Source organism: Lacerta agilis, chromosome 13 (genome assembly GCF_009819535.1).
Source record: "Lacerta agilis isolate rLacAgi1 chromosome 13, rLacAgi1.pri, whole genome shotgun sequence".
NCBI lineage: Eukaryota > Metazoa > Chordata > Lepidosauria > Squamata > Lacertidae > Lacerta > Lacerta agilis.
The window spans coordinates 50,291,827-50,309,497 of NC_046324.1; the positions used below are offsets into that span (position 1 = coordinate 50,291,827).

The 17,671-nt window shown below is 47.3% G+C and overlaps 1 protein-coding gene across 1 annotated transcript in view; it reads left to right on the forward strand.

The window, feature by feature from the left end:
- The window catches only part of SDK1 (sidekick cell adhesion molecule 1), a 557,065-nt gene that overhangs the window by 531,922 nt on the left and 7,472 nt on the right, over positions 1 to 17,671 (forward strand). The window contains 4 exon segments of the mRNA XM_033167902.1: positions 2,607 to 2,771; positions 6,853 to 6,990; positions 11,807 to 11,978; positions 13,936 to 14,065. Coding sequence (XP_033023793.1) covers positions 2,607 to 2,771; positions 6,853 to 6,990; positions 11,807 to 11,978; positions 13,936 to 14,065 — 605 coding nt within the window.

The window sequence follows — 17,671 nt, forward strand, 5'->3', positions numbered from 1 at the left end:
TCCTTTGCCACACTATTTTATATATATATATATAAAAGCCCTCAAGCTATGCCTATTTGTTTGTTTGAGCTCACCCAACTCCAGAAAGTCTGGCTGGGCAAGCATATTTTAAAAGACAGAAAACAAACAGATGTAGGTGTGTTTTTTTTTAAAAATAAATAAATCTCAAACTGAGGTCTGATGCCCCCACCAGAAATTTTTCCTGCTACTGATCACCAGCCAGCCAAGGAAGAAAACCTTGCAGTCAAGATCAGCAACTGGGGCAGAAGGGGCGGTACAGTGGTAACTTGGGTTACAGACTCCGCTAACCCAGAAACAGTACCTCGGGTTAAGAACTTTGCTTCAGGGTGGGAACAGAAATCGTGCAGCGGCGGCAGCAGGAGGCCCCATTAGCTAAAGTGGTAACTCAGGTTAAGAACAGTTTCAGGTTAAGAATGGACCTCCAGAACGAATTAAGTTCTTAACCCGAGGTACAGAAGGGCAGGGCCAAATGCAGCCCCCTGAGAAGTACCAGCTGCTCCTGCCCCAGATTGCTGGACCTGCTCAAAGAGCTAGAAGGCACAGGATCAGAACAGCAAGCAATTCTTTACTGCCAATATCCAGCGGTGAAAGGTGCCAGTCTCTGGTTGCCAACCCAGAAGTAAGGGAATATCAGAGGATCGTAGAACGGTAGAGTTGAAAGGGACTTAAACCCCTGCAGTGCAGGGTATTGTTGGTTGTGACAACAGGACCAAGAGGCATCGATCCATTGTGGGGGTGCCCAAGGAACCCAGCCAGCAGCCTTCCATTCCACCCAATGGGTTGATGACCATGACCTGCTACGGCTTTTAAAAAAAAATTCCCTGTCTTTGGTGAGGCTCCAATGAAGTAGCAACCAAGAGAGCCTCTTGGCACAAACCCCCTATTTCATTGCTTCCACTTACTCCATCTCGAACCTGGATGCAAACCAGCAAGAGCCAGTCAAATGCAAAGTCTCTGCCTCTCTGCCTCATCCCTGTGCCACAACGGCCGTCCCCCACCATCCCTGCCTTGTCCCACCCTCTGGCAGCACATCAACAGTTTGCCAGCCTTCGCTTGGCATCTGGTCTGTGCCATAAACTCAGCCTTTCCTCCTTAAAAACAAATTAACCCCGGTTCTCGTTGGGCCCTTCTGGGGCGGCAGGGGGAGCGACATTTACAACACAGTCTCCCCGACCCCAAAAAGCAGGGCAGGGAGATCCCTGGTGGTGTGTGTACAAGGGATGGCTCTCCAGCCACCCCCATCTCCTGCTCCAGTGTGGCAGGCATCTGTTAGTGGCCTGCACGCCATCAGATCTAGGAGCCTCTGTGGGTTGACTGACAGTTTGCTTCAGCCCAGAGCACCTGACTAATTGTCCGTGAAATCGCGCTCTTGTGTCGGGGCCGCGTCTGTTCTAACACCTGCAGCTCGCGCGGCGCCTGCTGCTCACCCCCTCCGAAGGATTAAAAAAGCACACAGTGCAGGAGTGCTTCTGAGGCGCTGGAAAAAGAGCGTGAGAACTCCAGAAGAGCCTGCGGGATCAGGCTGGTGGTCCAACTAATCCAGCACCCTCCTTTCACCGTGGCCAAGGAGATGCCTCAGTGTGAAACCCACAAACACACCCTTCCTTCCTACAGTTTCCAGCAAGTGGTATTCAGAAGCATCGCTGCCATGGAAGCAGAGCACATCCATCCTGGCCGGTAGCCAGGGGTAGCCTTCTTCCACCCCCAGGAATTTGTCTAATCCTCTTTTAAAGGCATCCAAGTTGGTGGCCAACCTGGGGGGAATGAGTTCCATCGTCTGTCTCTGCGTTGCGTGGAAAAAGTCACTTCTTTTATTCCTCCTGAATCTTCCAAACTCCAGCATCCCTGAATGCCCACAAGTTCTACTGTTAGGAGACAAGGAGGAAAACGCTTCTCCATCCACCCTTCCATGCCGTGCGTCATTTTATAAACTTCTATCGTGGAAACTGTAGTTGGAAGGGACCACGAGGCTCATCTAGTCTGACCCCCTGCAATGCAGGAATCTTTTGTCCAACGTGGGGCTCAAGCCTGGGACCCTGAGATTAAGAGGCTCACGCTCTGCCAATGGAGCTATCCCATACAAGGCATGTTGGCTGGGAATCGAACCCGGGTCAACTGCTTGGAAGGCACCTATGCTCATCACTATGCCACCAACACTTGTGTCACTTGCACATAGTTGAACTGTGGACCCCACAGGAGGCAGTGATGACCACCCACGTGGATTAGGCAAATTCATGGAGGAGGGGGCTATTGATAGCTACTAGTCCCCCCCCCATCTCTTCCAACCTGACCCTTCTAGCTGGAGGTGCCAAGGAATGAACCTGGAGTCTTGGCAAATGCAAAGGATGGGCTCCACATCGTGTGCTGTGTTCCCTCATCAGTTAGGAAGACTGACGCTGGCATATTTCAGCGTGGAGCTGGACAGCCGGTTGCGCGACTGCACACAATGGTTTTTCCTAACCTTGCACATAGGTTATCCTTGTGAACTCTGGGAGTGGAGCTCATCGATGGTCATCACTCATGCCATGTTTCTGTGAAAGGTCCAGGAATGCTCCCCCAAACCCCTTTCCTTGCTTCTTTTCTAGACGAAGGGTTGTGGGACCTGTTTGTGAAGGACATTCCCCGCGGCGCCACGTCTTACACAGTCGGCCTGGACAAGCTGAAGCAGGGAGTGAGCTATGAATTCCGGGTGGTGGCTGTGAACGAGTTTGGATACGGAGAACCCAGCGCTCCTTCCACTGCAGTATCAGGTGGGTGAAATGTGCCAGTGCCTCACTGGGGACTTGGGCAAAGACTGTGGGTGGTTATTGTGGGTGGTCAACATCTAGCGACTCCTCCCATTGTAGGATTTGGTCGTGGAATCACAGAACTGCCGAGCTAGAAGGAACCCATAGGGTCTTCTAGTCCAGCCCCCTGCAGTGCACTAGTCCACTAGTGACTGTTTGGATTGGAGCACAGCTGGGGTCTTTTTTAATCTGGGAAAGGGGCTCATTGCAACAGGAGAAGCTGCAGCAGCATAAACTTGCACTCTCACATGTAAACATGCAGCTGTGCCCATTCTGTGTGGCTCTATTTCATGTGTGGCTCTATTTCATGGCCAGGGATCTTTTCAAAGTGTAAAGGTAACAGCACCTTGCAGTTTAGAGAGCAGGGGGTCAATGCTGCATTAATGCAAAAGCATTAACACCCAATTGTCTAAAACAGGGCAGGATACATGGGAGATATGCACCCAGTTTGTGTTTCCCAGAGGAAAGGCAAGATATGAATGTTATAATCAAACTATTCTTAAGCCACATTCACACCACTTTGAACAGCCGCAATTTTCCACCACAGTATCCCTGGGAACTGTAGTTTGTTAAGTGTGCTGAGAGGTGTTAGGCAACCTCTGTTCTCCTCACATAGCTACAGTTCCAGAGTGGTTTAATGATCAGTCCCTCTTCCCATGTAACTCTGGGAACTGTAGAGGAGTAGGGGGTCTCCTAACAACTCTTAATATCCTCAACAAACTACAGTTCCCATTATTATTATTATTATTATTATTATTATTATTATTATTATTATTATTATTATTATCTTTTTAGAAAGCCATGATTGTTTAAAATGGCATGATTCTGCTCTTGGTGTACAGCGCAGATGGGACCTTGAATGTTCCAGCATTTGGCTTGCAGCTTCATTGATAACCTGCTCTTCCTCCATGGAACTACTCAGAGTAACATATCTTGCCCCCCTCCACTGTACACCTGTAGCAGTGTCATAACACTTGAAACTATCGTGGCTTCGCCCACATGGGAACTGTAATTTGTTAAGGGCATTAACATCTTGGCTGTGAGTCCTTAAATATCTTCTCTCTGCCTTGCAGGCCTTTTCCACCTAGCCTGGACTGATTCCACCTCCAAAAACTGGCTCTTGGGCTGGAGGGCTGCTAGGGGGCGTTTGTTGGGTGGTGGGTTTCTGTATCTTTTTAAAAAATGTTATTGGGATTTATGTGGAACTTGTTCAGTTTGGTTGCATATTTTTAAGTGTTTTAATTATTTTTATGACTACTTTTGTTATGTTGCAAATAAAATTATGTATGTATGTACATATGTATTAAGAGACCACCAGTCCCCTCACAGAGCTGCAGTTCCCAGAGTGTTTGATTGTGAAACCACTGGGAACCGTGGCACTGGGAAGGAGGGGTCACCAAACAACTCTCAGCATCCTTAAACTACAGCTACTGGGGGTGGGGGGCATGGCTGTTTAAAATTATATCATTGTGCTTTAAATGTACATGGTCTTGCTCCCCTGGCCCAACTTCCCTGCCATTGCTCAGCTGCCGAAGGCCAGTCCTGGCCAGCTGCTTTGAATGAAAGAACATGGCTCAGAGTTCAAGTACAGGGGTGCTTTGGTTCTCAAACGCCTTGGTACTCAAACAACTTGGAATCCAAACACTGCAAACCCGGAAGTAAGTGTTCCAGTCTACAAACTTTTTTCGGAAGCCGAACATGCTGCGTTTTGAGTGTTATGCTTCCGATTTGAGTCCCACACTTCCATTTTGAGTGTTACGCTGCGGTCTGTCTGTTTTTGCTATTTATTTTGCATTTTTGTTTTTGCAGCTCTTTTTTGTTTTTGTGACTGTTTGATTGTGTGACTGCAGTACATTGTTTATTGCTTTCATTTTATGGATCAGTGGTCTCGTTAGATAGTAAAATTCATGTTCGATTGCTGTTTTAGGGGTTGTTTTTAGAAGTCTGCATTGGATTAATCCATTTTGCATTACTTTCTATGGGAACGCATGCCTTGGTTTTGGAATGCTTTGGTTTTGGAACGGACTTCCGGAACAGATTAAGTTTGAGAACCAAGGTACCACTGTAATGCTGGGCCCACAATGCGTTGTGATAAGATCTGACTGTCCGTGATGCGACTCCTGGAAAGAAGATTAACGGGGGCAATTGACGGGTTACATCTGAACAGTAGGACACAGTGAGGAAGCCAAATTTGGCCTCCAAGCTGGAGGTGGCCCACCCAAATGCTTAGAAAAGAATCCAGATCTAGATATAGATACATAGATCTGTGTTTTGCCGGAGGGAAACACAACTTCCACATCAACCGGTGGCCTCCTGCAGATTAAGAAGCCTTGCTAGACACAGCATTCAGAGATCTCCCTCTGCTTACTGAAAGTCTCTCTCTGGCTTCAGGGAGGCATTTTTCAGATCACTTCTGCTGCTTCAGCAAAAGCTGAGGAGAAGAAGAAGAAAAAACCTTTTTATTTTTTTTAAAATAATAATAAATCTTTTCATAGTTCAAAAGTTTGGTCCCTGAGGGGAGAGATTCAGATAGTTCTGCAAGCGTCGCAATACTCTTTCTTTTTCTTTTCCCCTAAAAAAAGAAAATAAAATAAATTTCTCTTGCCATCATTTTTCTCTGCTCCTGGTGTGAGATGCCCAAACACAGTTGAGCAGAAGTAGAATCGAAAGTGGAGGCCAAATGCCCCCATCATCGCAGCTACCTTCCCTGCCCCTGCTCTGGCCCTGCATAGCTGAACCCCACCTCTCCTCTCTCCCCCCCCCCCAGAAGGAGAGCAGCCCCTATTCCAGAACCCCACAAGGGCAGCCCGTTCAAAGAGACACTTTATTCATTTGCTATCTAATGCACTTATACCCTGCATTTCTCCCAAAGTTGGGATTCAGGGGGGCTTCCAACATTTTAAAATACCATTATAAGATACGAAGTAATACAACAGTTTGGTTTAAAACTGTAGTTAAAATACATCAAAGCACAATTTAGTACCGGCATTGAAATCCAGTTTGCCCTGAGAGCAGCCCAGTGGCCCCTTAGTTTCCAAAGGCCTGCTGGCATGAGGATGACAGAGAAGGTGCCAGCCTGACCTCTCTTGGGAGGGGATCCCACCATCGCAAAGTAGCCACAGAAAAGGCTCTCCCTCTCTCGTGTCACCATCAATGATGCATCTGATGGGACTGAGAGAAGGTGCTCACCTGAGAATCTCAACACCTGGTCAGGCCGGGAGATGCAATCTTTCCCGTAGCCTGGACGCAAGTCATACTTTGCAAAGTGCCGCAACTCCTTCCTCTGGGGTGGCTCTGTTGCCTTCCAGGGATAGGAGCAACTCCTTGCAAGTAAACAGCATGTTTATGTGATCTCCGCTTGAGCGGAACTATTTAACCATCCGCTTCATTGTGATGCCCTAATGCCTGTTTCAGATCGGCCACAGGGGAGAATATCATTTTCTGTTGGGAGCTCCAGGAATAAAGGATGCAGAGCACTTCAGGCTCCTGCCACTCAAGCCGAGTGTGATTAATTAAACCCGTTCTCAGTCTTGCCCGTGGTTTGCATTGCCACAGCGGAGCTCAGCCAGTGCTGCTTGGATGCTGCTCTGGTCCTTGTCAGATTCGCAGCAGATAATCTTTCTGAGTGGCAGGAGAAATAGGAAATGTGGCTGTCCGCGCGCTGCCCGTTATTCATGCTTGTTGTTGCCCAAAGCAGAACCTAAGAGATGTGCAAACTGCCTTTGCAACAGAAACTGGAGCACAGGGAGCGGGAACAAGCAATAATGAAAACAATGACTTCAGACCCTGGTTTATTTTCAAGGGAAACTCTGGCTTCTACAAAACTGGAAACTTTTGCTATTCACCTTTGATATGCCTGACTGGAGCCACTGTCACCTTTGGAGAAATCTTGATCACAAAATCAGTAATGAAAGGAATAGAAGTTCTGGATGAGATGAGTTAAGCCGGTTCAAATGATTAAGATTATTTTGTTCCGAGGTTGATTCCTAAACAGGTTGTTTGTCTTCCCCTCGCCTCCCCACCCCGCCGATCTCCTTGCTTGCAGCTCATACAGAATCTCCTTTCTATGAGGAATGGTGGTTCCTACTCGTGATGGCTCTCTGCAGCCTCATTCTCATCCTGATGGTGGTGTTTGCCCTGATCCTGCATGGCCAAACCAAGAAATACCGGAACTGCAACACAGGTGAGATGGCCTCTCAGTGATACCGGGCATCCTGCCCTTCTGCCGGTGACTTACAGGCCCCAAAAGAATACTATGTAGTAGAAACAGAGAATACAATACAGTTGTACCTTGGTTCTCGAATGCCTTGGTACTCGTACGTTTTGGCTCCCGAACGCTGCAATCCCGAAAGTGAGTGTTCCGGTTTGCAGGTGCTTTTTGGAAGCCGAACGTCCGACGCGGCTTCCAGTTGAGTGCAGGAAGCTCCTGCAACCAATCGGAAGCCACGCCTTGGTTTTCAAACATTTTTGAAAGTCGAATGGATTCCATTCGAGAACCAAGGTACGACTGTATAATGAACATAACATAATAAATCATTTGTCCCTGTAGAAAGCTGCAGGGAGACAATGCACAGCACCCTCACTCAGATAATGGATACAAATTTAGAATCAGTTTCCTATGGATAGAAAGCTAGCGTATCAGAGAGAAAGGTTCTCACTCAGCCCTTTGTCTGCCTTTGCTAGTTGCAGGGACTTTTTAAAACAAGAGAGCTTCGAAAGGTGAAATCCCCCCCAGCTGCTGCCTGAAACGGTGCTGTCCATTTTCCTAGCTCACGTTACCGTATGTGTAGGAGACCCTTCCTAACCTGGGTGCTTTCCAAAAAGAACCAGGGGCACCTACATTTCAAAATGCATAGAGAAAACAAGGGGAGGGTCTTGCCCTGACAATGGCTAAAAGCTTAAAGTGATTCTGAACAACACCGCTGTGATCTCTGCCCTTTCCAAAAATCTCTGCTCTTGCTGAAATGTGCCGTCACCTGAGCGCATGTGGAATTTGTCATGTGATAAAATGCTAATGTCTGTTTGCATCACCATATGCCTGACCGTTCTGGGGATTCAGTGGGAAAGTATGTTTGTGCCTGGGTTATCCTGGCTGCAAGGCTCGCTGTCACCCAGCTGATGCAGGATTGCATGTCTCTTGGTAACTTTTGTTCCCCATCGCAAATTCCTTACCCTTTGGGCTTTTAAAGCACCCTTTGGGATGCCAGCAAAAGTCAGCTCTTCTTTTCTCCCTCCTCCTCTCTGTAAACCTGGCCTCTTGGCCTTTTGCAAGGGGTGCTTATGTGTGCATTGCTCAGCCCCTGAATCCTACGTCAGAAACTTCTCAAATCAATTTCCCTCCCGCTTTGAGATGTCCCAAGTCTTTCCAGCTGCTGCTGCTGCTGCTGCTGCTGCCAGTTGTGTGTGATGCTTCAGTAACCTGCATGGACCTGTGAAATATGCATTAATTTTAAGAGCCAGGAGTTTACTGGAACATCTAGCATGCAGCTGAAGGAAGTCACCGTGTCTTGGGCTCTGTGATGCTGCACTGCTAATGAAAAATTTGGGGTAAGGCAATGGGAAGAGGGAGTATTAGGGACTGGCTAAGGAAAGCCATCTTTTCTTTTCTGAAGACTCAGCGATTCAATGCTCAAAGAAAGGATTTATATATCCCCCTCCCCACCTTCCCCCAGTATAAATTCACTTCTAACAAGTGTTAGTAAATCAGGTTTTATTCCCCTGGGATTTGAAATGTATGAATGCCATGGCATTTTACTGAGCTAATGCTATTACAGGCTTCTATGCACAGTGCATAGACAAATCTCTCATCTCTTTCCTTGTGCTCTCCATCTGGAGGATGCACATGAAAAGACAGCTCCGTCCTCCACCTTTCTGCCAAGCCTTGAAGCAGCATCACAGCTGAAGTCTGGGATCAAATAGCTGCCTGTTGTAGCAGAGGAGATTTATGGCTGGCCTAGGGGTGGGGCGGGAGGAGAGCATGCTCATTAAATGAGCTCGCTCTCTCTCTCTCTCTCTCTCTCTCTCTCTCTCTCTCTCTCTCTCTGTCCTGTGGGGTTACACAGCTGGGGCAGCAAAGCCCTTGAGTTGCAGGGCACATAACAGGTGCTATATACTGGAGAATTGTGCTGCTGATGTGCTCAGAGATTGCTATATGTGCTCAGAGGGTCATCGGGCTGGGGAGATCTAGGCTCATATCCCCACTCAGCTATGGAGGTCACTGGGCCAGTCGCCATCTCTCAGCCTAACCTACCTCACAGGGCAGTTGTGAGGATAAAGGGAGGGACAGGAATGTCCTCCGAGTTCCTTCCACGAAGCTGAAATGTATCAATAACAAGTAAATAAATGCAAAGCTAACCCCCCTGCCTTAATGCAGGGTGCCCGAGCAACAGGTGACCCTCTAAGTCAAAGGCAAGTCACCTGTCATGTATGGTGATCAGCCCGGGGCTAAATAAACATCCTGTTTTTGCTGCCTGCCCTGATCTGCAAAATGAGAGTGGCGTGGATGGGTTGTTGAGCTCCTGGCAGGTGGATTACACTCATCTAGATGGGTTTGCCAGCTGTACAGAGATGCCCTTGGTTTGGGCATATAGCCCTCTGGCTACTAACCCTTGTGGAATACAAGCACAGAATTCTGTTCTGGATTCTGCATTTTAAAGCCTGAGCAAATTGCACGTTGGGTGTAAGATCTGTTTACCATTTGGTAAACCCAGAATATATTTCCTCATGCTTCTCTAGCTCCTGGCACTCTTCTTTAAGAGCTGGATTTTTGGAAATGCTATCCTGTCCCTATAGCTCGTGATGTGGCCTCTTCTATGCAGATAGTGGAGCAAGGATTCTGTTCTCAGTGAGCGCTCTGTGCAGCACTAGAAGCTGGAATATGTCTAGCTCACAACTCACAGGGATGCAACTGTGCAAACCAATACACCCTTCCTTGTATGCAAGTAGATTTATTTGAGCAAACAGGCATAGAACTGTGCTGTTGTCCTGGGCAAGCTTACCTTCGCCCCACACTTTCTGCTGAATTGGAGCAAATAGCATTCACGGAAAATTCCATTGCCACTTGTTCCAATTCAGCAGCTAAACATAGGCTTTCCTGGGGAAAGTGCCAGGACAAATAAAACTAAACAAAAACACCTGGGCACAGACCTGGAAAGCCAGGATCTGTGCTTAGAAATGTGGGCGTGGATGAGCCCTTAACCAGGGAAAGAGACAGAATGAGATGTAGCATCAAACTAGGGGGTACTGTGGACAGTAGCACTTCAGACCGAAGATGGTGAATACCTTTAATAAGGCTCCCTGCAAATAAACAAAACATGAGCACACTAGGGAGAAAAGTTACAGCCCAGCCCAATCCCTCCTGTGCTAGTTTTCTACTTGCAGTGAGTTTATGCAAAGGAATATTCAGGAATGTAACCCTGCATTCTGAAGCAGCTTCTGCCACCTCAGGGTGCTATCGTCTTTCCTATCCCATTCTGTTGCACGCAGGCCAGACCTTGGTGCCACTGAGCTGAGTCAAAGGTGTTTCTCAGTAAACATTGGCAGGAGCACGCTGCAGAGCTGTAATCCTAAACATACTTCCTCAGGAATAAATCCCACTGAAATCAATTGAGCTTTACTTTCAAGATAACTTGAATGAGATTCAGGGGGCTGTGTAACTTGAAAGCCTCTCTTGTGTTCTCAGGGTACACAGGTGAGATGAGCTGTTAAGCCAGAGAGCACTTAATCTGGCTGTTTGCTTTAAATTTTGCTCCAGGCATCTATGCCTGATGGCGAAACCTGTATGAGATTACAAACCTTGCTTACCGCATCAGACCCTCAGAACCCCCTTGGCGGGGGACGGGATGCTTACAAAAGAAGAAATTGCAAACTACTGTTGTTGTCCTAATGAAATGCAAAGTTTAGGTCAGGAGTTACCAACCTTTTGGGGCTAGTGAATTTTGGGAGCATTTTGGGGGTCCCAGTCACAAAGTGCCTAAATTAGAAAATAATAATGCAGAATTAGAAAGACAACCTTATGCTTGTTGTGAGATGTCAACAATGCCCTGCCAGTCCTGGTTATGGAAATATCACGCACAGAGAGATGCACAGATGTTGCTGTCTAATCACAAGAGGGAGCAATCCTCAGTACCGGGGGAAATGTAGCCCCACCTCTCAGATTTCACAGAATTGCTCAACTGCCTATCACTTTCCGGACCCAATACAAAGCGTTGGTTTTGACCTCTAAAGCCGTAAACGGCTCAGGACCACAATACACCAAGGACCGCCTCTCCTCATATAAATCAGCCCAGACCCTGTGATCATCATCTGAGACTCTTCTTAGTGTGCCTCCTCTACAAGAGGTCTGGAGAGCATCAACACGAGAACAGGCCTTTTCTGTGGTGGCCCCCCATTTGTGGAATGCTTTCCCCAGGGAAGCTTGCCTGGTGCCTTCATATCTTTAGGCACCAAGCAAAAGTGTTTCTCTTCACCCAGGACTTTGGCTGTTAAACAATCTGTGGGCTTTAAACTATGTTAGTACGTTATGTATTTTTGTGTTTTTATATTGTAAACCACCCTGTGATCCTTGGGTGAAGGGCGGTATAGACATTTAGTAATTAATCATAATAAGAAAAGGCACCTGCACATTTTGCCCTGTGACTTTCTTTCCAGAAGGGCTAGAGATTTGCTTTTTTAAAAAGAAAGAAAGAAAGAAAGAAAGAAAGAAAGAAAGAAAGAAAGAAAGAAAGAAAGTTCAAGAGTCTGGGGCACTTCCCCAGGGAGCCCAATGGAACCTTTAACAGGCAGCATTGTGCCCGTGGGCACCAGATTGGTGACCCCTTTTGTAGAAATTCTTTGTGAAAACATGGATGAAAAATTGCTTCGTTGGTAGTACAGTACTCCAGTAATCAGGGAGGCATAGCAAATTCCTGTGACAAACTGTCTTGTCTTCATAGCAAAGACCTTGTTAAAAGGAAGTATGATTGTCTGAAAATGCCGGTTCTCTCTCTGTCTTCATGCAGAGCCAGGGCAGGAACTTTGCCTGCGCTCATTCTGTCGCCGTTTGTCCCCAGGAAAAAGTATTTCCAATGTGGAAGAATCTGTCACTCTGGATAATGGGGGGTTTACGGCCCTTGAGCTCAACAGCCGGCACCTCAACGTCAAAAACACTTTCTCCAAGAAGAATGGGACGAGGTAAGGCAGCTCCGAGCCCCACGCGGCCTGGACCCATGGCTCTCAGCATCTGGCCAAGCACAGGCGCTCTGGAGAAGGGCTGCAGGCAGGATGAGACCCTTGCCATCAAGGAGTGTGTTTTATATGCTTATTTATTCCAGTCTGAAACCCACTCCAGACTCAGGGCTAGGGGCATATCACTGCATATTTAAAAACACGTACATAAAACATCCCCTTGAAACAAAACTGGAATAGGTAAAAACTTACAAACCCTCCAAGTGTCCCTATTGTCCAGGGACACTTCCAGAGTTACAGAAGCCATCCCGGTTTCTGATTTGATCCTGGAATGTCCCGCTTTTCCTTAGGTTGTCCCTATTTTCATCGGAGATATGTTGGAGGGTATGGAGTTATGTGACCCCCCAAGCCAAGGAGATAAGTCACTATACAACCTTTAGAAGACACCTGAAGGCAGCCCTATATAGGGAAGGTTTTTTTTTTTTTAGTGTTTTATTATGTTTTTATATATGCTGGAAGCAGCCCAGTCAGGTGAATGGGAAAGTTGTTGTTGTTATTATTTAGGACATTCCTATTTTCATCAAAGAAATGTTGGACGGTATGAACTTACACCTGCCAAGTCTTTCATCCCTGCCTACACACTTTACCCAGTTTAGCCCCCGCCCCTGCAAAAAAAACAAAAAAACAGCCAAAATAGACATAGCTCTTTTGAAAGATGCTCCTGGGCACAGTAAATTCAACAGCTGTGGTGCAAGCAGCCCTTTTGCTTGAGCATGGATTGGGGTTGGGGAAGCTAGTACAAAACTCAGTTTCCCCCTCGGCAATGAGAAGCTCAGCGCAGTCTTTGGGAAGCAAGTTTTCCATTAGTTACCAGTGGTTTAGGATGAGCAAGTATTACAGGTGCACAGAAGCCAGCCCAGACTGTGCTGGTCCGAAATCAAATCCTAAAGCCGCATCCAAAATGGTTTTCTTCACACAGACACACATCCTCCCCCCTCTGCCCAGATAGGCCGGTTTCTGCTCCACTGTGTTGGTTGCAAGCTTGATTCCAGGTCCTTGGAGCAGCCAAGTGACTGTTGATGTGCCAGTGCCCCTTATTAAGGATTGGGCCATGCTAAGCCTGAAGGAAGGAAGACAGCATGACTCCCCACAGCATGTAGGCCGAGCTGTCATACGCATCAAAGTCCCGCTGTCTGCTCTGTGAATCTGTGGCTGAATTAACCCAGCCGGTCTACCACCCTGATAATTGCATAGAAGGACATGGATCACTGTTCTTCCAAATTTGCGATATGGTCATGCTACACTGCTCGAAAACTTTGGTTATATAAGAAACCACACGCGTGTGTTGCAGGCAGTGCCGGATTTATGTATAAGCTAAACAAGCTGTAGCTTAGGCCTCACTGTCTTGGGGGCCCCCAAAAAATTTAAGGGGAAAAAACCTGGATGTACATTTCTAAAGTATAAGATAAAAAACTAATAAAATAAAACCTACATACAGCAACAGTGTTCTGTGTTGTGTATGGACCTATTAGGTCCATAAATTACCATATAGCATATATTCAACACAAAAAACAGCGACAATTTGTTGTTGACAAAGGACAGCTGGACATATAAAGGGCCCCATTACCTTCAGTAGCTTAGGGCCTCATCAAACCTAAATCCGGCCCTGGTTACAGGGTAAGAAGCAATAATACACATGCGCTTCTGTTGACTTGCCTCCTTTACCTGTGTCCTTGAATACTTTTTCAATACATTTTTTCCAGTTTCTCCCCACATAACTGGTTGTGGGTTTGTATTTGAAATTCACAAACTACTTTGCTTGTTTGTCTTTTAAATGAGCTGCACAAAATGCCCTCAAGTTTCAGCTATACATACAAAATAAAAAATAAAAAAGATTGGAGTACATGTTATCTGCCTGAGAGCTGTGATAGCCTATAACTTTTCCCCTCTTTGCTGCATCCAGATCTCCTCCTCGTCCAAGCCCTGGCGGACTCCACTATTCCGATGAGGACATCTGTAACAAGTACAATGGAGCAGTGCTGACGGAAAGCGTCGCCCTCAGTGAGAAACCCCTGGACGCTTCAGAATCAGAAGTAAGTTTGTTGCCCTATGGTGGAGGGTTGGCAGGCAAGTCCAGAGGAGGGCAACCAAAATGGTCCAAGGCCTGGAAACGCTGCCTTATGAGGAACGGCTTAGGGTGCTGGGTATGTTTAGCCTGGAGAAGAGAAGGTTAAGGGGTGAGATGATAGCCATGTTCAAATATATAAAAGGATGTCATATAGAGGAGGGAGAAAGGTTGTTTTCTGCTGCTCCAGAGAAGCGGACACGGGGCAATGGATTCAAACTACAAGAAAGAAGATTCCACCTAAACATTAGGAAGAACTTCCTGACAGTGAGAGCTGTTCGGCAGTGGAATTTGCTGCCAAGGAGTGTGGTGGAGTCTCCTTCTTTGGAGGTCTTTAAGCGGAGGCTTGACAGCCACCTGTCAAGAATGCTTTGATGGTGTTTCCTGCTTGGCAGGGGGTTGGACTGGATTATTATTATTACTTACTTACTTATACCCCACCCATCTGGCTGGATTGCCACAGCCACTCTGAGCCGCTTCCAACAAAATATAAAAACAGAGCAAAAGTCAGAAAGTTATTCCTCATGTTTAGTCAGGATCTCCTTTCCAGTAACTTAATTCATTGGTTTGGGTCCTGCTTCCGGAGCAGGAAAAAGCAAACTTGCTCCATCTTCCATTTGACAGCCCTTTAGATATTTGAAGATGGCTATCTTATCTCCTCTCGGTCTCCTCTTTTCCAGGCTAAACTCGCCCAATTCCCTCAACCATTCCTCATCAGGCTTGGTTTCCAGACCGTTGATCATCTTGGTCTCCCTCCTCTGCACACCTTCCAGCTTGTCAATATCCTTCTTAAATTGTGGTGGCCAGAACTGGACACAGTATTCAGGTGTGGTCTGACCAAGGCAGAACACAGCGGAACTATGACTTCCCTTGATTGGAACACTATACTTTTGTTGATGCAGCCTAGAAAAGCATTAGCTTTTTTATTTTTGCTGCTGAATAACACTGTTGCATAGGAGCCAACTCCTGGGGCCAAGGGGTCCTAGGCCCCCCAATAAGATATTTGAGGGGGCTGGACCCCCAAGTTTAATGGGCATTGCCATTCATAGGGTGTGCGTGCACCGTGTTATGTTAAGCAATGGGGCTTATCTCTCCCCCCAAAAAATATTTTTTTCAAGTTGGCACCCCTGCCTCCATAAATTCATCTAACCCTATTTTAAAACCATCCAAGTTGGTGGCTATCACTGCCTCCAGTGGGAGGGAGTTCCATAGTTTAGCTATGTGCTGCATGAAGAAGGGCTTTCTTTTATCTTTCCTGAATCATTTCATCAGCATCTATCATGTCTCCACTTACTCGCCTTTTCTCTAAACTAAAAAGTCCCAAATGCGGCAACCTTTCCTCTTGGGGTGCCTCTCCACCCCCTCGAGTATTTGGGTTGCCCTTTTCGGAACGTTTTCCAACTCTACAACATCCCTTTTGAGGCAACCAGAACTGGGCACGGTATTCTGCCAACATTCAGCTTCGTTGGAGTTCTATCATTATGAGAGAGGGAGGAAAACCTCTCCCTGGGCACTTCATCCACACCAAGCATGATGTTATATGCATTTGTCCTGGCCCTTCTTTTTCACCTTTTCTCTGCACTAAAAACCCCAGGCTTGAGAGCTCCAGCTCTCCCCCTTCTGTCTTACGGATGCACTCTGCTAATGTGCCCAAGCAGTTAAGATGGGAAGAGGGAAGATTCCCGCCACCGGCAAGCATGCCAAGCCCTCCGTTGCCTCCTGGGATCTCTCAGTATTCTGAACAGGCTGAGCCAGGCTACTGTCTGCATGGCAAATGTAACAAGTAGCCTGGCTCGGAGACGTGCAGAAATAATTAACTTTCCTTAAAGTACGAGGCTCGTATGTTAAGAAGGCCTTGCACAGGGCTGAGATAACTTGTCAAAGGAAATGACTGACTGTTTCCCAAGCACCACATGTCCACAGATCCAAGATAAGTAGCGTTTGTCCTGAGGATGCAAAAAGGATGCTTGTAGCGCTGCTGGGGTCTGATGCCATCCGAGGAGGTTGGAGGCAGTGGTGGAGGAAGGGGGCGAGCCACCCTGGGTGCCAGCCTGGGGTGGTGACATTGCCGTGGGTGGGCACCTCCCCCTTGGGACGCTCGCTCGGGTGAGCACCGCCCCATTGGGACAAAGCTCGCATGTGCGACATGCCACGCCCCCACGCGCGATGTGCCATGCCCCCTCTGCCCCGGATACCAAAGCCCCTTCTTCTGTGACTGATTGGAGGCAGAGAGAGTGGCTGCAAACCTTGACTCTCTCGGACTCAGGTAACCCATGGGGGCCTGGTTTCAAAGCAGAAGTCCTTTAGAGGCTGGAATAGTGGGTTGGGGTGAGGTGGGGTGGGGTGGGTGTTCCAGGCTCAAGAGTGCATGTCCTCCATCAAATTCTTCCTACAATTTGGTTTGGAAAGTGGCAGAGCAGAATGCAGGGGCACTTTGGGAAGATGCTGTGGAAACATTGGGGAATTATCAGAAGCCTTTCTCTTACATTTATATCTTGAGAGCCCACTCCCAGCTCTCTTTCAAACCTCCCAGATGTTTACCAACATCTGCCCATGCCTAATCTATGATGGGATTGGCTCAGAAGAAACAAAAGAGAGAAAATACTTGTGAAACGGCACTTAGGAAAAAGCTGTCAAACTCATCCCAGGGTTTTGCCACCTCTTGTGGCTTTTATCCAAATGGTACTGGGTTCGAAATGCAGTGCCGTCTTTGTCTGCCCATTTTTTGTCTTTTCATTGTGCGAAAGATCCCTGCGTTGCAGGGGGTTGGACTAGATGACCCTCGGGGTACCTTCCAAATCATACAATTCTATTCTTTGCTTATCAGCAGTGACAGAAGGCCAGGCCTAAGATAGTAGGTGCATTTTAGAAGTGGTGTTTGGAAGGGTCGGTTGTGAACTCGGTTGTAAACTGCACCTCTACTATGTGGACAGCCCATGGCTCAGTGGCAGAGTTCTGCCTTACATGTAGAAGGTCCCAATCCCCAGAATCTCCAGGTAGGGCTGGGAGACCTTGGAAAGTCACTGCTGTCAGTTAGTGTCAGCAATACAGAGCAAGATGGACCTGTGGCCTGATTCAGAATCAGGTAGATTCCAATGTTCCTCTGCTGAAATCCTGACCAAAATCTAGCTAATCAGTAAGAGAAAGTAACAGTCCTGAAAGAGGACTAGCTTGCCCCTTTATCAAGAAGAATCCGGGAAGAACCCGGCTCGGGCAATGGAGCAGGGATGCAGATGACAGTCGGCCTTCCTTCTCTGTTAGTTGCCTGCTTTCCTCCTCTCCTTAATTGCCTCTGGCGACCACTGGCTGGTTTGCGTTGCCCTCTGACCAGCCTGCCAGGGAGGCAGCATCCCTCGTTGTCCCATCTCCAGCCGTTCCTGGAGATGTACATACATTATCTGGAGATTATACTCCCAGTGGCTCTGCTCCTCTCCCTTTGACAACCTGGAATTAAACCTGCCATTAGCAGAGCGTGCTGGGCATAAATATGAATGTCACCATGCTGCTTTTTGTTATTCATGTCAGGAGTTCCATGTGCCGGTTTCTGATAGTGCATAATGACCATCTCCTGCCC